This window comes from Copadichromis virginalis, linkage group LG4, assembly GCF_057382275.1.
Source record: "Copadichromis virginalis isolate Kocher_CV1m ecotype Utaka linkage group LG4, C_Virginalis_male_GT1.1, whole genome shotgun sequence".
NCBI classification, from domain to species: Eukaryota; Metazoa; Chordata; class Actinopteri; order Cichliformes; family Cichlidae; genus Copadichromis; species Copadichromis virginalis.
In genome coordinates this window covers 5,282,867-5,302,874 of record NC_140621.1, presented here as the reverse complement: position 1 = coordinate 5,302,874, position 20,008 = coordinate 5,282,867, and the positions used below count along the sequence as shown (strand labels likewise).

General features: G+C 39.5%; 1 protein-coding gene across 2 annotated transcripts in view; it reads right to left on the bottom strand.

Annotated features, from left to right (window-relative positions):
- Positions 1 to 499: 499 nt before the first annotated feature.
- Positions 500 to 20,008, bottom strand: part of LOC146710645 (beta-1,4 N-acetylgalactosaminyltransferase 2-like) — a 42,629-nt gene continuing 23,120 nt past the window's right edge. For both annotated transcript variants that reach the window (XM_085453247.1, XM_085453245.1), the window contains exons 4-12: positions 11,719 to 11,825; positions 11,419 to 11,456; positions 11,116 to 11,182; positions 10,665 to 10,778; positions 10,487 to 10,573; positions 8,776 to 8,957; positions 8,156 to 8,299; positions 2,237 to 2,465; positions 500 to 2,120 (exon numbers count right to left, since the gene is read on the bottom strand). In XM_085453247.1, coding sequence (XP_085309373.1) covers positions 1,936 to 2,120; positions 2,237 to 2,465; positions 8,156 to 8,299; positions 8,776 to 8,957; positions 10,487 to 10,573; positions 10,665 to 10,778; positions 11,116 to 11,182; positions 11,419 to 11,456; positions 11,719 to 11,825 — 1,153 coding nt within the window. In that variant the 3' untranslated portion in view covers positions 500 to 1,935. The remainder of the gene's footprint in view (positions 2,121 to 2,236; positions 2,466 to 8,155; positions 8,300 to 8,775; positions 8,958 to 10,486; positions 10,574 to 10,664; positions 10,779 to 11,115; positions 11,183 to 11,418; positions 11,457 to 11,718; positions 11,826 to 20,008) is intronic.

Sequence of the window (20,008 nt, the reverse complement as noted above, 5' to 3'; positions counted from 1 at the left end):
AGGCCTTTTCCTTCCTGATATATATATATATATATATATATATATATATACATACATGCATATATACATACATACATATATATATATATATATATATATATATATATATATATATATATATATATATATACATACATATATATATACATATATATATATATACATATATATATGTATGTGAACAGTTCCACACTATCCTGTAAATATAAAATAAAAAGTATCATAGGTTTTTTTTTTATTCAGACAAAACTTTTTTCTCCTTTCTATATTTTTTATATTTCTATAGCAGATAATGGAAAAAACATAAATGTTCCCATCATTCCTTTGTAAAATCTATTACATTTATGTACCTAAAGCAGCTAAATGTTTATCAGTAAACATAAAGTTGTAAAATTACAGTCAAAAGTTCAAAAGGTATGCCCTCCTTTTCCAAAACTCTCCAGTGAAGTCAGATCAAAGCCTTTACCAGGCCAGTTGTGTTCATATTTTTTTAATATATACCGTTTGTTTGTTCTTTGTTTTATTGTATTTTATTGTATTTTATTGTATTTTTCTTTTTACATGCATTTTGTAAACCCTTAGTGATCCATGGTCTATCTGAATATTTGTGCTTTCTGTTGTATTTTATTGTTGGACAGTTTTTATCGTACAACTCCATGAATATTCTTAAAAATATGCCATATGTAATATCAATATCAGTTTCTTTGTACACATTGTCCCAGTCCTGATTTAATAGATCGTTCTTAAATGCATTCATAGTTTCTTCTGTCCTTACACGTCTGTATCTCAGTTGTTCTTCATGCTGATTTTTTTTATAATTAGTGTCATGAACTGCAAAAACTGGTAGGTGATCACTGATGTCATTAATTAATATTCCGCTCACAATGTTGTTTTCCATATTGTTAGTGAAAATATTGTCACGTAAGGTGGCACAATGTGGTGTAATTCTGCTAGGCCTGGTTATTTTAGGATGTAAACTCAAACTGTACATAGTGTTTAGGAATTCGTCGGTCATTTTATGCTTTTTCGGATTCAACAGGTCAATATTAAAATCACCACAGATAAACACAACTTTTTGATTTGTTTTAGAGAACATTTCCTCTATGAAGTCATTAAATACTTGAATACTAGAGCCAGGTGTTCTATATATACAGCTAATTATTACATTCTTAAAGCGTACGAGAAGTTTGGAATCTCTAAAACTGTGAAATTTTCCAAGGACTTAAGAGAGGTTTTTCTCAGAAGAGGTTACAATTATTTGAAGAATTATACAGATACACGAACTTCATTTAGAAATCTCACTGGCAGTATATTCAGTGCACATGAAAAGGGCTTCATTTTATTAATCTCCACTGTAAGATTCCCCAAAGACACACTATGAGGGTCTATAAGCTGGAACACATTCATAATGTGAAAATACATTTTGCATGGCGTTAATATTATTAAATTTTTTTATGTTTTATGTAGTTTAATGTAAAGGTTATTGTACAAAAAAAAACAGTTGAGATGCACAGATTTTTCACTAAAAACTTATGAAAATTAATTATAGCCCCTAATGTTCTTCTCTAATGTTTTTACCTGTTGCTGAAAGTGACCAGTAACTTTATAACAATAACTTCTCAACAACTATAACTCACTATAACGATAACTTAATGAGTAACCAATAACTTGTTCTAGCATAAATGCTATGGTGACTTCCAAACTTCAAAGTCCTTATTTCATCAACAACATAACATTTATTGAATTTGGTTTTATTCGGAATATTTGGAAATATCCAATTTGAATTCTTCTTATTATAGCATACAGTATAGTAGAATGTATTATGAGAAACATTAACAATTACAGGCAAAGCAATATCTATGAAAGCATTGCTCTGAGTAAAATAAAGTGCAGTATATAACTACAACCAGTTCACCGATGTTCTCTTAAGGTCTTCTATCCATATTTGATGCACTTGAGGTGGTTTTTGAAGAAATGAAGCTGCAATTTGAATTCTGAGTCATCCTTTCTAGGATTTCTGAACTTGCGATAACGAGCACTTCTGGCTACATGTTGATGGTCAATGGATACATCACCACAAGTGGCAACAAGTAAATAGCCCAGGCCATCCATAAAGAACTCTAGATTAAAAAAGACAACAAGTATTTTAAAATAAAACATTTTGTTATCATAGCTCAGCAAAACTGGAAGCCCCCCCTTATTGTCACTTTTAAACCAAACTGAGATCTGGACCTACCTGAATGTGCTATCCGCTGTAGCTTAGGGTCAAAACCCACCCTCTGTACAGCATCTGTACGGGCCAGGAAGAAGTTGACCACTCCACTGGCCAAAAAGCATTGTGGGTAACCAGGAACTGAATGTAATTTCTTATTAGACTTCCTGTATAAGCAGCCACCTTCAGTTTCTTCTCCTTCTTCATAGATAAGAGAGAAATAAAACTGATTCTCTTTTACTGACCCACCAACCTAAAAAGAAGAGAAACCGAAGAGTGAGCTATAAATATTGTCATGAACAGAGATGGGCAGTAACATGTTACTCCAATCCGATTACTTTTTTTCAAGTAATGAGTAAAGTAAGGGATTACTATTGCAAAAAAAGTCATTAACACGTTATTGCGTTACTAAACTGTGATTTTGTTTGTGAGAGTGTCTCATGACAATGACGTAAGAGCATGCATGTCCGTGGAAGCAACAGACGTGTGCAGATTAACAATGAACAATATGGAGTGCGGGGGAGAGTACGACCATGCAGGGTTTAAAGTGTGGAAGTACTGACATTACTTTGAGTTTGATTCTGTAAAAAGTGACAAAACCATTAGCGTCCGCTGTTACTCTGCGTCGGAAGAAACGTTCTTTCTACAGAGAAAAATTTAACTTCAAATCTGTCAAACACTGAGCATGCTGCCGCAGGAATGTGACATTCACAGAGAAATCCCCGGACCACCCCACTGACATGACTGCTGCGACAACGGGCAAACCCTCAACCAGCCCCACTCCTGCTAAACAGGTTAAAATAGATTTAAGAGCGACAGGACTCAGTGCTGCTGAGTCTTTAATTTTATTTATTTTCTGCTGTGTTTTACTTGTATATTAAAGAGATTAGAGATGAAAGATTAAAACTAATGAAACAATTTTTAAAAAGATCATTTTTCATTTCATGACATTTTATATGATGGATTATGCAGAAAAAATAGAATTGGTCTGAAAGGTCTATTGCTTTATTCAGGTTGTGTATCACGCTTTTAAAAACTAACTAAGTAACTAATTACTTTTGAAAATAGTACTGTAACTCACTTTATGTTGGGGTCAGTCAGTCATTGCTCTCACGTCTGCAGCTGGTTCAAAATGCGGCTGCACGACTCCTAACAGGAACTCGAAAAAGAGAGCATATAACCCCCGTGCTAGCCTCTCTGCACTGGCTGCCTGTGTCTTTTAGAGTTAATTTTAAAATTCTTATATTTGTTTTTAAATGCCTTCACAGTCTTGCCCCGCCTTACCTCTCTGAGCTTCTTCATCTCCACACACCCTGTCGGTAGGGATGGGTACCGGTATCCGGTGCCATCATAAACGGTAGTAACCAGACCGAAAAGCAGCGCACATTTCGGTGCTTTATTTCGGTGCTTTTTTTTCCTGAGCTGTGATACGCTTTACAGGGAGTGCAGAATTATTAGGCAAGTTGTATTTTTGAGGAATAATGTTATTATTGAACAACAACCATGTTCTCAATGAACCCAAAAAACTCATTAATATCAAAGCTGAATGTTTTTGGAAGTAGTTTTTAGTTTGTTTTTAGTTTTAGCTATTTTAGGGGGATATCTGTGTGTGCAGGTGACTATTACTGTGCATAATTATTAGGCAACTTAACAAAAAACAAATATATACCCATTTCAGTCATTTATTTTTACCAGTGACACCAATATAACATCTCCACATTCACAAATATACATTTCTGACATTCAAAAATGTTAGGGAAAATATTCTAAAACACTTCTTCAGTAAAGACTCAGAGAAGAGAAACACACAGAACTTCTTGCTAGCAAGGGCAGCCTCCAGACTGAGACTCGCGCTGAGCACTGCCCCGTCTTTATTTATACTTCAGTGTGTGTGTGTGTGTGTGTGTGTGTGTGTGTGTGTGTGTGTGTGTGTGTGTGTCCTGCTGATCAAAGGGTCATGAAAGCACAAAAGGTACGTCCTTGGTCAGGAAAGGGTAGTCTCCCCCTCACCCTAAATAACATGGTGAGGAAGTCCAGCAGTTCATCCATATGTAAAGAAGCACTTAAACTAAAACAGACATAGCTACGTTAATCCTACCGTAAAACAATAAAACAAGGTACGAACTCTCATGCTCCCAGGACGTGGGGGTGCATTCCTGGAGTGCACACCAAGCCTGCAGCCTGTTAGAGATCACACACAATTGATTATATGCCTCTAAGTATACATGGTTGAATATTTCCTAATACAAATAACTACATGCAGTATTCTACCATATGCAAACTTATATCACTAAAAGATTATACTGACTACTAAATACAATTTTCCATTAACAAAAAACAAAAGAAAAACAAATCAGCGACCAATATAGCCACCTTTCTTTGCAAGGACACTCAAAAGCCTGCCATCCATGGATTCTGTCAGTGTTTTGATCTGTTCACCATCAACATTGCGTGCAGCAGCAACCACAGCCTCCCAGACACTGTTCAGAGAGGTGGACTGTTTTCCCTCCTTGTAAATCTCACATTTGATGATGGACCACAGGTTCTCAATGGGGTTCAGATCAGGTGAACAAGGAGGCCATGTCATTAGTTTTTCTTCTTTTATACCCTTTCTTGCCAGCCACGCTGTGGAGTACTTGGACGCGTGTGATGGAGCATTGTCCTGCATGAAAATCATGTTTTTCTTGAAGGATGCAGACTTCTTCCTGTACCACTGCTTGAAGAAGGTGTCTTCCAGAAACTGGCAGTAGGACTGGGAGTTGAGCTTGACTCCATCCTCAACCCGAAAAGGCCCCACAAGCTCATCTTTGATGATACCAGCCCAAACCAGTACTCCACCTCCACCTTGCTGGCGTCTGAGTCAGACTGGAGCTCTCTGCCCTTTGCCAATCCAGCCACGGGCCCATCCATCTGGCCCATCAAGACTCACTTTCATTTCATCAGTCCATAAAACCTTAGAAAAATCAGTCTTGAGATATTTCTTGGCCCAGTCTTGACGTTTCAGCTTGTGTGTCTTGTTCAGTGGTGGTCGTCTTTCAGCCTTTCTTACCTTGGCCATGTCTCTGAGTATTGCACACCTTGTGCTTTTGGGCACTCCAGTGATGTTGCAGCTCTGAAATATGGCCAAACTGGTGGCGAGTGGCATCTTGGCAGCTGCACGCTTGACTTTTCTCAGTTCATGGGCAGTTATTTGGCGCCTTGGTTTGTCCACACGCTTCTTGCGACCCTGTTGACTATTTTGAATGAAACGCTTGATTGTTCGATGATCACGCTTCAGAAGCTTTGCAATTTTGAGACTGCTGCATCCCTCTGCAAGATATCTCACTATTTTTTTACTTTTCTGAGCCTGTCAAGTCCTTCTTTTGACCCATTTTGCCAAAGGAAAGGACGTTGCCTAATAATTATGCACACCTGATATAGGGTGTTGATGTCATTAGACCACACCCCTTCTCATTACAGAGATGCACATCACCTAATATGCTTAATTGGTAGTAGGCTTTCGAGCCTATACAGCTTGGAGTAAGACAACATGCATGAAGAGGATGAAGTGGACAAAATACTCATTTGCCTAATAATTCTGCACTCCCTGTAGATTCTAGCCAATCATTTTACGTTTCCGAGTATAGTAGGCGGGTCCAGGTACGTACGTTCTTTTAGAGCAGAGCTACAGATTAAAATGCCCAAGGCAAAGCGGTCAAAAGTCTGGCTGTACTTCACAGCAAAATATGCAAACTCAGCAGCCTGCAACAAGTGCTTTAAGCTGATACTGTGATACTGTCAAAGGAGGTAACACCAAGAATCCGATGAAACACCTGGCGACGCATAGCGTTTTTTTTAAAAGCCCAGAAATGCGCCGTATTTGATAGCTTGCTGCAAGACCTCACACCGTGCACATCTACTGCGGGTGTGGTGCCTGTTATGCAACATCCCCCAAAAACCCAAAGAGTAGAGTCCTGGCCCCTAGCCCTGCCAGTGTAGCAGAAATGATGAGGATGATGATGCAGCAGCAGCCGTTCTTCTCTGCGTGAGTAGCTTAATGTTGTTTGTGTGTAATTTACGTTGAGTAGGCTAACCACGTTATTACATTAATGCATGTAAGGTGAACTAGCAAACATCATCATAGCTACATGCGGCTGTCTTCTTGTTTGATGGCAGATACTCCCTTCACCCTGGCCAAAAAGGCTAAAATGACCAAAGAAAAAGTGGGAAACAGTTAAACATGAGAGGATTTTGGACAAAGTTTGTGTTTTTTCCATTGTTTAAGCACTGCTTCTAGCCAAGAGTGATACCATATATGCCCCATAGCTGCAGGAAAGGCTAACATTGTTATCTTTTTACAAAAAAACAACATGAGAGGTTTTTGGACCAATTTTGTGTTCTCTATTCTTTAAGCACCGGTTTGAGCACCGTTTAAGCACCGGCACCGTTTCAAAAGTACCGGTTTGGCACCGGTATCGGATAAAACCTAAACGATACCCATCCCTACCTGTCGGTCTCTCAGGTCAGGTGACCAGCTGCTCCTGGAGGTACCGAGATCCAGGAGGAAACTCAGAGGGGACAGGACCTTCTCTATTGTGGCTCCAAAATTATGGAATAATTTGCCCTTGCACATTAGAGAGGCCCCTTCACTGTCCACTTTTAAATCACGTCTTAAAACCCACTTTTATTCCTTGGCTTTTAACCTCAGTGAGACTTAGTTTCTCTTTTAATTGAAGTAGTTATTTAATTAATGATTTCACTCTTCTTTTATTTGGTTTTTACTTATATCTCATGTAATTTTATTTTACAGTTCCAGTGTACAGCACTTTGTGTCAGCTGCGGTTGTTTTAAAGTGCTTTATAAATAAAGTTGTTGATGATGATGATGATGATCCCTCGCTGTTTTTATTCTTTATCTTAGTTTCAAGTTGTTTCAGAGTTTAAAGAACCTTTGGGGGAACATTTTTTCTTCTTGGGCTATGTGTTTTTGTGACTAATCACAAATACACTTCAATACAGAAAACTGACTTTCTATTTCCAAAAATCTGGTTGGGAAAGTACAGATATATATTTTTTAAATGTAAAAAGAGAGGATTTCGATCCTGAAGCACTTATTGAAAGTACTGAGCTGATCGTTTAAACTTCTCCTGACGTTCTCTGGTAGAGTTGGCCTTCAGATTGTGAATTTAGCATATTCTACTAAATAAAAGGTTTTTATTTAAGTTTCCTACAGCTGTATCTTGAAAGAAAATAAGATTCTCTGCTAAGTGGAAGACATTGCATTCCATTGGCTCTATGATGTGATGGATCAGTGTAATGGAAATAGTTTCCTTCTGTTGTTGCTGATGAATCACACAGAGGACCCACAACCGCATTTACAAATTCAGGTTGACAACGGGCAGAGCTCTTCAGTGAAATTGTTCTTTGCTTTTCTGACACAACTTATAACGTTTTACAGCTGTGTACATCACCAGTTAGAAAATAAAACCATAAAAAATTCCAATGTACAACTGGGGAATTTACAGAGAAGACTTTAGCACTTACTGGATGATGTAGTGGTGTGTTTACGTAAGTAGCTGCCTCTGTTTAAAATGGCTACATAAATAACAAGTTTTTGATTAAATCAGAAGATCCTCATCTTTCCTAAATTTTGAGGTTCCACTTGCTAATTGCTTCTTTTATTGAGCATAAAAAGAGAGCAAAGAAGATGAGCGGTTTAGCAGACAGATCAGATGATGGAACTAAACATCTGATTTAGCTAAAGAAGAAAAAAAAATCTGACAAAAACGCAGAATTCTGCAGGAACCTAGATCACATTAGTGATGAAAATGATCAGCAAATTTGAGGGGGGGGGGCTTACAACTGTTAACAGAAATGGATATATATATTTTATGTACATAGATCAGTTAGTGTTCTATTTAAAGAAGAAAACATAATCAGATAACATGAGCTATTTCATTCTCACCACATCCAGTTCAGGGACCGCCTCCATCACCTCCACAAGCTTCTCTATCTTTGTCTTCTCTGTAAACAAGAAGTCATCATCCACCCACAGGAAGTACTTGGTGGTTACCTGGGAAACAGCCAGATTTCTGCCTGCAAACCAGCCCTGAGGATGAAAACATCTTTTACAGTCTGTTTTAATGGTCCTTTACCCTCTGAGCTGTAAGTAGTCACTTGTGACATGCATTACTTCTAGACTGGACTATTGTAATTCAATATTATCAGATTGTTCTGAAAGTTCCTAAAATCACTAATCCAAAACTCTGGAGTCTAATCTTAAAAGCTGCAAAACGTTTCTTCTAAAAGCTTACTCGTAGGGCTGGATGAAGGCACACTTCACTACCCTCAGACTACTGGAGGATTTCATGTGATGCACTGAGCATTTCCTCTCCACTCTTCTTATATTTAGGGGATGAGTGATTTAAAGTCTAATTCTAGAAAAGAAAAAAGCATAAAATCCTATATTTTTTAATAAATCCTTCAATAATTATACTGCTCTGTCCAAGATGTCTGATAAAACTGAGTGTGAATAAAAAAAACCCACAAAACACACAATCTTAAGTTCTAAATGTCTATGCATACCTGTGCTGGAGGCATGATGTAATGTTGGATGTTTTCTCCGGTAATGTGCTCTGGTTCAAAGTTGTCATCTGCAACAATAACTTTTATGGTGCTATAGAATTTTCGGATACTGTCCAACAAGACCTTCAGCTGTTCGTACCGCAGGAAGGTCTTTGTGGCGATGGTAACTTGAGAGCTGATATCTGACAGACAGAAGGAAAGAAATGTTTCAAGAAAATAAGACAGATCATCTGCTACAGAGTAGAATGAGTTTTGTGCAAACTGTGCAAATTGAACACCAAACTTTTCATTGCTGAAGCCACTACACTGAAGTGCTGCAGCAAGGTCGTTGTTGCATGTTGTTGTGGTAACCCCCGAACCAAATGGTGGACACCAGAGGTGAAGGGAGCCACCAGGCTGAAGAATGAGTTGTGTCGGGCTTGGTTAGCCTGTGGGACTCCGGAGGACCCTGAAAGGCCAAGCGGAACGCGGCTTGAGCAGTGGGTGAAGCAAAAAACCTGAGTGTGAGAGCAGTTCAGAGCGGCCATGGAAAAAGACTTTTGGACTGTCTTGAAGAGATTCTGGCAAACCTTCTGGCGACTCAGGAGGGGAAGGCAGTGCTCTACCTGCACTGTGTATAGTGCGGATGGAGCGCTGCTGACTTCGTTTGAGAACATTGTTGAGCAGATCCAAGCGACAGAAATGAGCTTGCTAAGGGTGGCTAGCCGCTCCCTTAGCAAGCTAGAGGATGTGACCAGGGAGAGGGAGGTCTGGGGTTCACTGCTTAGGCTGCTGCCCCCATGACCCAGCGCCGCTATGGGATGGGATGGATGGATGGAGACCCGAAAGAGACCCAGGTTAGACCTGGTGAGATTGTACAACACACGGGGGCTCAGCCCTGGCGCAGGGGGCCTCTTGTGCATCGGCCTAACTGGGGGGCTCTCCAACTGGCGGGGAGGTTGTTCCATCCTTGCAGGAGTGCACTCTGCAGGTGGGGGAGAGACATAGGAGAGGTGGAGAATAAACCTAACCTGGGTGTCTGTTGTCTTGTGTAGTCTGGGAGATGATTGATGATGATCTGCATCTTAAGGATAAAGGACACTCCTTTGAGGATGCCAATGTTCACATTTTGGACAGAGAGGACAGATGGTTTGAAAGAGGAGTGAAAGAAGCCATCTATGTCCACTGTGAGCGACCATCTTTGAACAGAGGTGGTGGTTTACGACACCAACTCTCTGCCATCTATAATCCAGTTTTGAGATCCCTTCCCAGACGCCTTAACGCCCAGTCACATCCTGGGCCATCTGATCTCAGGAATTCGCATGATAAGGTGGGGCCAGGTTTCACAATGAACACACCTTAAACTCTGGTTGATTGGGACCCACACCCAGTTTCACACCTTGGCTCAGGCGATTAGAGGATCATCAGGGGGTCCTTTTGTCCCTCTGTGGGGGGATACTCCCACTAGGTTTATATCTGGGACTCTCCACCATTTGACCTTAGAACTGAAGAAGCTTCTCAGATGAGAGGTGAAACGTCTTCAAGTAACTTAAAGAAGTCCAGACGCTTTTCTTTGCAAGCTCCTTTGACTACGATGACCTGGATGACTGAGAACCTTCCCAGACAAATTGGGTTGGCATATACTGTGAAAGAACCTTCATAAAATTCATGGTTTTCCTGCATTTCTCTCTCTCTCTTTTTTAATACCCTTGTTTGAAAAATAGATTCCTACCTGTCCCCATGTCATACAGGACTGGTACATGAGGCTGCTTGATGGCAATAGCGAACACAGCTTCATGGTTTTCAAACTGGAAAGTTACTAAAAAAGAAAAAGAAAAAATACTTATTGTACACTAAAAAGAAGATTTGGGCTTAAAAGACAAGACTCTGAGTTCCCAGACAATGCAGACCAAGGTCTCCAGTGTTGATATGGTAGACTGTGCTAGTATAGGACACTTTGACCAGCACGTCATTGAGCAGCTCCAGGCTCCTGGACTTGATTATCAATTCTTTCTCACCAGAACCTGTGAATTACAATTTCACAACATTTCATTCCAGTGTCTTCTTTAGATTGAAGTTTGATTGTGAATGTCATAACATATCAAACCCATCATATCATGCAGTGACCCCTCCATGCCCTATTCATACTTTCAGGACATAAATGTTCTACCATACAATAAAGTTAATGACTCAGAACATATTTATTCCTGATTTGCAGTGACCCATCCTTTTAAGATATATATCAGACACAAATCAAGCCAACAAATTAACCTCCACAAAATAACAGATTTGTTTAGTATAGGAGTTCTAGCTTTTTTTGTCACCAATTTGTATATAAACTGATGAGAAGTGCAATCTCACCTTCGACTGTGACCTCTGCTGGTGGAATATCTGTGGTCAGGATACCTTTAGAGACTTTTAAGACCACCTAGAATAGAAAAATCTGAATAAACTAAAAAGTACTCCAAGTAGTCATACTTGAGGAAATTTAAAGTTTCACCAAGCAGAAATACTACAGTGGCAGCCTTGAAGTTCACTGTTTTTTTAAATGAAACATACAGACCTACCTTTGGAGAAATATTTGATACCCATCTTGCACCTCTATTATTCTAACAGAGTTTGGTGAGATTTGCCTATCAAGCTGAACTGTTTTATGACACTAACCTTGTAGCTGCTTCTTTTTCCTGCATGCAGCTGTAAACCTAAAATTAAAATGACCACACTGTGACAGCATCCCATGATGGAAAGAAATAGATACGTCAGTGGTTATATTGACCTTATAAATTAAAAAGGCAAATGATCAAGGAAGTGACTGAACATGTGAAAATCGAGATCCACCTTCCTGTCTGTAACCATGGTAGCTCTACCCTGAAATTGTGTTTGATAATATATGACATGCTGCAGTGCCTTATTTGGCGTGATCTCTTTTATTACTCATTACCTATGTATTTCTTCATGTCTCACCTGGTATGACAGAGGAGGACAAGGGCTGTACTGTGTAACCTTGGATTGGATACTGCAGAGGAGAGTTGGGCAAAGCAAACAGCAGCTTGGACAGTACAGAAGTTGTCCTGTGGAAGAAATGAGGTGTATGCAAACACAGATCATTTTGACTAATCAAGTATAATGACTACAAAGCAACAAATAAGTACTATGAGGCCAAAGGTCAATCTAAGTAGTGGCATTATTGGATAAGCAATACATTTATCCATATGGGAAATAAAGCATGTGTTTTCAACAAACATGGAATCATTTCAGTGTGGCTAAAAAAAATGAAAATAGTTAAACACCTCTTGAGTTATGTTTTTTTTAGCTTTTGAGATTTAGTAATATTAGATGTGGTTCCGCCCCAACTGCTGGTTGCTGCCTTGCCCCTTCATCAATATCTGATCAACATTTCTCACTTTTTAAGAGCTGGTGTGACTAGACCCCTATTCTGTGTGTCAACGTCATACATTTCTGGGCCCTATACTACAAAGTGAGATCAACATACCCAGGGTATCTTTCTATTGTTAGGATTAATGTACTTTAAGTAAATTTTAATATTCGTCTTTAAATAATAGTAATAAATATTTCAACATAAAGTGCAGTTTTTCATCCTAAAAAAAATAAGGCAGAAACATAAAAGGTTATTTGAACAGCTTCACCTTTAAACTCTGAGCCAACATTATTCTGTACATTTGGCTAAAACAGTGTGATTATTAAACATTTTAGTAAAAAAAAAAAAAAACAATGGATGCACATTACCTCCATTCTTATTTAATGTCTGTCTCTTGCAGCCAGTTACTTAGACAAACTAGCCTGTTCACAGCTCTCTTTTTTGTTACTGTGTGACCTGCAGGTGAGAACAGTCTCTCACATGGGACAGAAGCGGCAGGACTAATCGAATACTTGTAGGGCAGGACAGACAGCTGTGGGTGATTCACTGATCAACTGGACCACCACTGTAGCGGGAAGTCTGTCTCACTGATGGTGGCTTTTGCTCTGCACAAACTCAGGGCCCTTTTACACAGGGCTTCCTCATCTAAATCTGTAGCACATTTTCCAACCCCCTACCACTGATAGTAGTCTACAGTCCCGAGCAATCCATTTTGCTAGAGAATTTGTAAGTTTGTCCTGTGTTGACTTACTAATTTTGGTCCTTAAAACAGTAATTTCATCATGTTTGGGCTGTTGACACCTTTTGTTGGTACTCGAACTGCTAGCGCCAACAGCTCCCACAGTTTCTGTGCTCACTGCCTTGCATTTAGATGGCGGTGTAAGGTTGAAGTGCTTCGGTGGTATGCCAACTCCTTTTTGCACAGTTTGCACAAAACCAAGCTTTTTTTCAAGGCTTCCGTCGGGTAGTCTTTTGAAATGAAATTTGCCTCCGATCAGTCCTAGCAACATGCTTTCTTCTGATTCTTCCATTTCTGTAGCTGTGTGCATCGGTTAATTTGTTTGTTTGTTTTTTTATATGTGTTAGCCTGCTGTCTTAAGCCTGGTCAAGATGGCGCCAGCATGCCGTCTCTTAGTTCTGAAATGTTTATGTATTGTGTTCATAGTGCTGTACCTGCTAGCTTTAAAAATGCACTCCTTGTTGGTGTATAAGCAACAGACGCTTCTTAATATCCGTGACTCACTGCTGATGCTCCCCTGCGTTAGTGAGCGATCTGGAGGAGTCCTGCCGCCTCTGGCATCGGTACCAGATAAAATGCATCAACGTGATCCACCCTGGAATCCTTTAGAAAGGAAGCGCTGAAAAAGTGGACGTATACATGGCGTGCAATCTGTGAAGCACACGCGAGTCAGAACTTGGATGCGGCGGGTCCTTGCCACTAGCGATCACGGCTGTTTAGACCTTTTTTCTGCCGCCAAATAGCGTTGCCTTCTTCCAGTTTACCCGATGTTATCGGAGTATGCTCACCCATTACAGTTTTATTCGTCGCAATGGCAACAGTATAGGAGGGGAAGTAATAAGCTGGACGTTATGTTCCTAACTGAGACACAGCTTCACGCTGGTGAAGTGGCACCTTTGCTGGAACAGCCCAGGTTGTCTGGGATGGGAGACGGGGTTGCCTCTATCATCAAAGACTGTTTTAAATGCAAATAGATTTTTTTTTACCTCATTTGACTCCCAGCTCCTGACTTTAAGCTGTCCTGTGGTTCTAACTATAGTTACCTTTTATCCACTTAAATATATTGGGCCTTTCTCAATATGCGTACTTGTGTTCTCATGTACTCATGATACGTCATCAGTCAGAGACCAAGTACTGTTCCAATTCGAAGTACGCATCAAGCCGAGAACGCGAAAAATTCCCTGATTTGTTCTCGCTCCGCCCATTTTATTGAGCATGCATCGGTGGTGACTTGTGTGGACTTGGTACAGCTAAATATCCCAGAATGCATTCCGTCCAAAACTCAAACGCGGCAATGGCGGAGGAGCGCGGCTAAAAAATATTACTTTTTCTGGGTCACAAAATAAACTTTTAAGATATTTGCAGGCGAGGATGTAGCTGTGTAAACTTCAAATATCTGCTCGGTTTATCAAGATAGTATATACAGTGGGGCAAAAAAGTATTTAGTCAGCCACCGATTGTGCAAGTTCCCCCACTTAAAATGATGACAGAGGTCAGTAATTTGCACCAGAAGTACACTTCAACTGTGAGAGACAGAAGGTGAAAAAAAAAATCCATGAATCCACATGGTAGGATTTGTAAAGAATTTATTCGTAAATCAGGGTGGAAAATAAGTATTTGGTCACCTCAAACAAGGAAAATCTCTGGCTCTCACAGACCTGTAACGTCTTCTGTAAGAAGCTTTTCTGTCCCCCACTCGTTACCTGTATGAATGGCACCTGTTTGAACTCATCATCTGTATAAAAGACACCTGTCCACAGCCTCAAACAGTCAGACTCCAAACTCCGCCATGGCCAAGACCAAAGAGCTTTCGAAGGACACCAGGAAAAGTATTGTAGACCTGCACCAGACTGGGAAGAGTGAATCTACAATAGGCAAGCAGCTTGGTGTGAAAAAATCAACTGTGGGAGCAATCATCAGAAAATGGAAGACATACAAGACCACTGATAATCTCCCTCGATCTGGGGCTCCACGCAAGATCTCATCCCGTGGGGTCAAAATGATCATGAGAACAGTGAGCAAAGATCCCAGAACCACACGGGGGGGACCTGGTGATGACCTGCAGAGAGCTGGGACCAAAGTAACAAAGGTCACCATCAGTAACACACTACAACGGCAGGGAATCAAATCCCGCAGTGCCAGACGTGTTCCGCTGCTGAAGCCAGTGCATGTCCAGGCCCGTCTGAAGTTTGCCAGAGAGCACATGGATGATACAGCAGAGGATTGGGAGAATGTCATGTGGTCAGATGAAACCAAAGTAGAACTTTTTGGTATAAACTCAACTCGTCGTGTTTGGAGGAAGAAGGATACTGAGTTGCATCCCAAGAACACCATACCTACTGTGAAGCATGGGGGTGGAAACATCATGCTATGGGGCTGTTTTTCTGCCAAGGGGACAGGACGACTGATCCGTGTTAAGGACAGAATGAATGGGGCCATGTATCGTGAGATTTTGAGCCAAAACCTCCTTCCATCAGTGAGAACTTTGAAGATGAAACGAGGCTGGGTCTTCCAACATGACAATTGATTGATTGATTGATTGAATCTTTATTTTGAACATGTTGAAAAAGTATTAAAAAAAATAGAATTAAAAGAGACAAATGAACAAAGCAAACAAAAGGAAAACGAGCAACCACAACTCCAAATAACGTCCATGTTCAAAAAGGAGCAGGAAGAAGCATAAGCTTATTTAATCCCACCCCTTTTCCACTATCTAGTATCAATAGACTACAGAAATACCTCCTTGCAATTACATTATATGTTATGTGTAATTTATTTTATTTTATTTATTTATTTTTAAATATATACACATATATGTTTCTATCTATCCATACATACGTATATACACACATACGCACATATACACATTTTCAATAACCCCATTAACACCTCAAGGATACACAGCCTACAATTATATATATATACCCATACCAACAAACCCGTGCATGCGCACACACATGAAAATATTAGACAAGAACATCCTATCAAATCTCTACCTTTTCCCTATACCCTGTAAAAACAGTCTCCTTAAACCGCTTTTTAAACTGCGCCATGCTTGGACATTGCTTCATATCTTTACTTAGTCTGTTCCACAGCTTCACTCCACACACAGAGATGCAAAAACTTTTTAATGTTGTACGGATACGAGGATGTTTTAAATTTAATTCCCCCCTCAAATTGTATCCCCGTTCCCTTTTAGAAAACATTTTTAGAATATTGTCAGGAAGCAGGTTATTTCTTGCTTTATATATAATTTGTGCTGTGAGAAAATGAACCAGATCTGTGAATTTTAGAATTTTTGATTTTAAGAATAGTGGATTTGTATGATCTCTGTAACCAGTTTTATGGATTATCCTTATGGCCCTTTTTTGTAATATAAAGATTGATGATAGCGAACATTTGTAAGTATTGCCCCAAACCTCTGCACAGTAATTCAAATACGGTGCAATCAGGGAACAATAGAGAATGTGGAGTGATTTGTGGTCCAGAATGTGTTTTACTTTACTCAAGATTGAGACACTTCTTGAAATTTTGTTATGTATATGATTTATATGAGACTTCCAGTTTAATTTATCATCTATAATCACACCAAGAAACTTATGTTCAAGTACTCTTTCAATTTCCACACCATCTACATGAATCTGCACTTGTGCATTTCTAAGGGAATTCCCAAATAAGATAATTTTAGTTTTACTTAGATTTAGCGATAGTTTGTTCCTGTTAAACCATTTTTTAATTTTGCACATTTCTGAAGTAATTGTATCCAGCAGCTCCTTTAGATTCCCCCCAGAACAAAAAATATTTGTGTCATCTGCAAATAATACTAATTTTAATATATCAGATGCCTTACAAATATCATTTATATAAATAATAAATAATTTTGGACCCAGTACAGAGCCTTGTGGAACACCACAAGCAATGTCCAAGCATGATGAGGAATGGACACCCAGCTTCACAAATTGTTTCCGGTCACTTAAATAATTTTTCACCCATTGCAGTACAACCCCCCTAATCCCGTACCGTTCCAGTTTATTAATTAATATGTCATGATTGATTGTGTCGAATGCTTTCTTGAGATCCAGAAATACTCCAGCTGCATACTGTTTCTGATCTATAGCATTCGTAATCTCCTCAATTGATTCGATTAATGCCAGAGATGTTGATCTTTTTGATCTGAATCCATATTGACTGTCAGAGAGTAATTTATATTTATCTAAGAATTTGTCTAATCGTTTATTAAACAGGTTTTCTAGGATTTTGGAGAATTGTGGTAGTAAAGAAATGATCCAAAACACACCGCCCGGGCAACAAAGGAGTGGCTCCGTAAGAAGCATTTGAAAGTCCTGGAGTGGCCTAGCCAGTCTCCAGACCTCAACCCCATAGAAAATCTGTGGCGGGAGTTGAAAGTCCGTGTTGCTCGGCGACAGCCCCAAAACATCACTGCTCTCGAGAAGATCTGCATGGAGGACTTGGCCAAAATACCAGCTACTGTGTGTGCAAACCTGGTAAAGACCTATAGTAAACGTTTGACCTCTGTTATTGCCAACAAAGGTTATGTTACAAAGTATTGAGTTGTATTTTTGTTATTGACCAAATACTTATTTTCCACCCTGATTTACAAATAAATTCTTTACAAATCCTACCATGTGGATTCATGGATTTTTTTTTCACATTCTGTCTCTCACAGTTGAAGTGTACCTCTGGTGCAAATTACTGACCTCTGTCATCATTTTAGGTGGGGGAACTTGCACAATCGGTGGCTGACTAAATACTTTTTTGCCCCACTGTATTTCTATATATTTCCAAACGTGCTCCGATGTTTCTGAGGCCATGGTTCTCAGCCGGAAAAGGGTGGAGTGCCCACTCTGGGTCGGGGATGAGTTCCTGCCCCAAGTGGAGGAGTTAAAGTATCTCGGGGTCTTATTCGCGAGTGATGGGAGAAGGGAGCTGGAGATCGACAGACAGATTGGTGCTGCGGCTGCAGTAATGCGGACGCAGCACCGGTTTTATTTGTTCCTGAGTAAGTCGGTTTGGCTGAGATTAAAGTTAAGCTTCATAACATATTAATCACAGTTAAATTAAAAGGGGACGGCAGTAAAAACTCCAGACCTGTGACATCATCAAGTACGCTGGTGTTCCAATTGTACAAATCGCGAGTCCGTACTCGCGTTCTCGCCAAGTCCATACTCCCGTGCGTTCTCGGCAAGTCCGGTCTCGCGGAGAACGCGAGTCCGTACTTAGAATTGAGAAAGGGCTCTTGACTTGTTGATTTCGGAATTCTCAGACTTGTTGACATGTCGCTGTATGAAAGGATTCTTTCATAGTGAGTGATATGAAAAAACAAAGACTTTAATTTTCATCTATGTTGTGAGGATAAATCCCTGGTTAAAGACTTCTTGAATGTAATTGAGTCCCTAAATTTCACACAATTTGTGTCTGGGCCAACATGCAAGGGCTACACCCTAGACGTTGTCCTGGGGTACGTACTGAAACCTGTCTTTTACCTATTTTAGAACATTTAGCAATTTTATTTGATATTTTAATTCCTACATCTCCAGCCTCTGAGAGGGAAAAATTGCCCCTCAGGTCATCTCGTCACATTAACCCTGAAGCACTGCTTAGAGTTAATTTACCTGTGGACACTTTGACTGTGAACTTTAATAATGCAATTCTTGACCTGTTGCTCCTGTAAAGAAGTTAAATGTTGTCAAAGGAACCTTATGACCTCGCTAAATGAGGAACTGATGAAGTTGAGAAGAATTTGTAGGAAAGCCGAGCGTTGCTGGTGATGCTCCAGATTAGAAGTATTTCTACAGGCTTGGAAATAGCAGCACACTGTCAACCAACAACCTGTTTGAGCGATTTCAGTCTGCTTTTAGACCAAACCACAGAAACAGCTTTAATCAAAGTGGTAAACGATCTGTAGGTAAATGAAGACAATAATTGAACCTCATTTTTATTACTGCCAGATCTAAATGCTGCCGCCTTTGACACTGCGGAGCACTGTATTTTATTGGATAGGCTAGAACATTTTATAGGAGTTGCGGGAAATGTTTTATAATGGCTGAGATCCTACCTGTCTGCTGCCTTTTGTTGTTCTTGTACATTCTTTTAATGTAACCTTTTATTGTTGTGCTATTGACCTGCAGCTTTGAAACTGTGTTGACTTGTCTAAATCAGAAGCTTGTCTATCTGCCATTAGTAGCTGGTTATCTGATCATTTCCTGCTTCTTAATACTGATAAGACAGATTTGATGGTCATTGGACCACAAAAATTTAAGTACTTGTCCCAAAATTTCACCTTGAAAATTGATGACTATGTCATAAATTGCAAAGACAAGGTAAAAGACTTGGGTGTGTGGTTTGACACGGTGCTCTCCTTTGAGTCCAATGTGGAAGAGAAAACAACGACTGCCCTTTATCACCTAAAGAACATAGCTAAAATCAGGCAAGTTTTATCACTGGACACTGCAGAGGTACTTGTCCATGCATTTGTGCCTTTGCATTTGATTATTGTAAAGCTCTTCTTTCTGGGTTACCGAAGGAAGGTTTTAAAGGTTTGTAAATGATACAAAATGCAGCTGCTCGCATTTTAACCTGGGAAATTTGAGCACATTACCCCAGTACGGAAATCAGTTTCAAGCAGATTTTAAAGTTTAGCGCCTTCATATCTTTCTGACCTTTTGTACCTCTATGTTCTTTCCCATGTTCTTCGATCTCAGGATACTAGCTTTCTGAAAGTTCCTAAAGCCAGAAAAAAAGACTATTGGGAAGCATGCTTTTTTCTTTTCAAGCTCCATTTTTGTGGAACAAAAAAACTGTTTTTTCTGTACTGGTTTTATTTTATTTTTTATTTTATTCATCTTTTTATCTTCTAATAACTGTTCAGCACTTTGTTTGAAAGCGCTATATAAAAAAAGTTATTATTATTATCCTAATCAATTAATTGCAATTAACACGCTAAATGCCCACCACTAATTTTTACATTACTCTTAAATCAATTTTTAAAAGTATGCAGTCATGAGTACGTTACTAAAACTGTTGTTAATATTTCTGCAAACTTTGTGACATCATGTTGGATTTATAACCAAGTGTAACTTAAAAATATGCAGAAGTAATTTCTACGTGATGCAGAG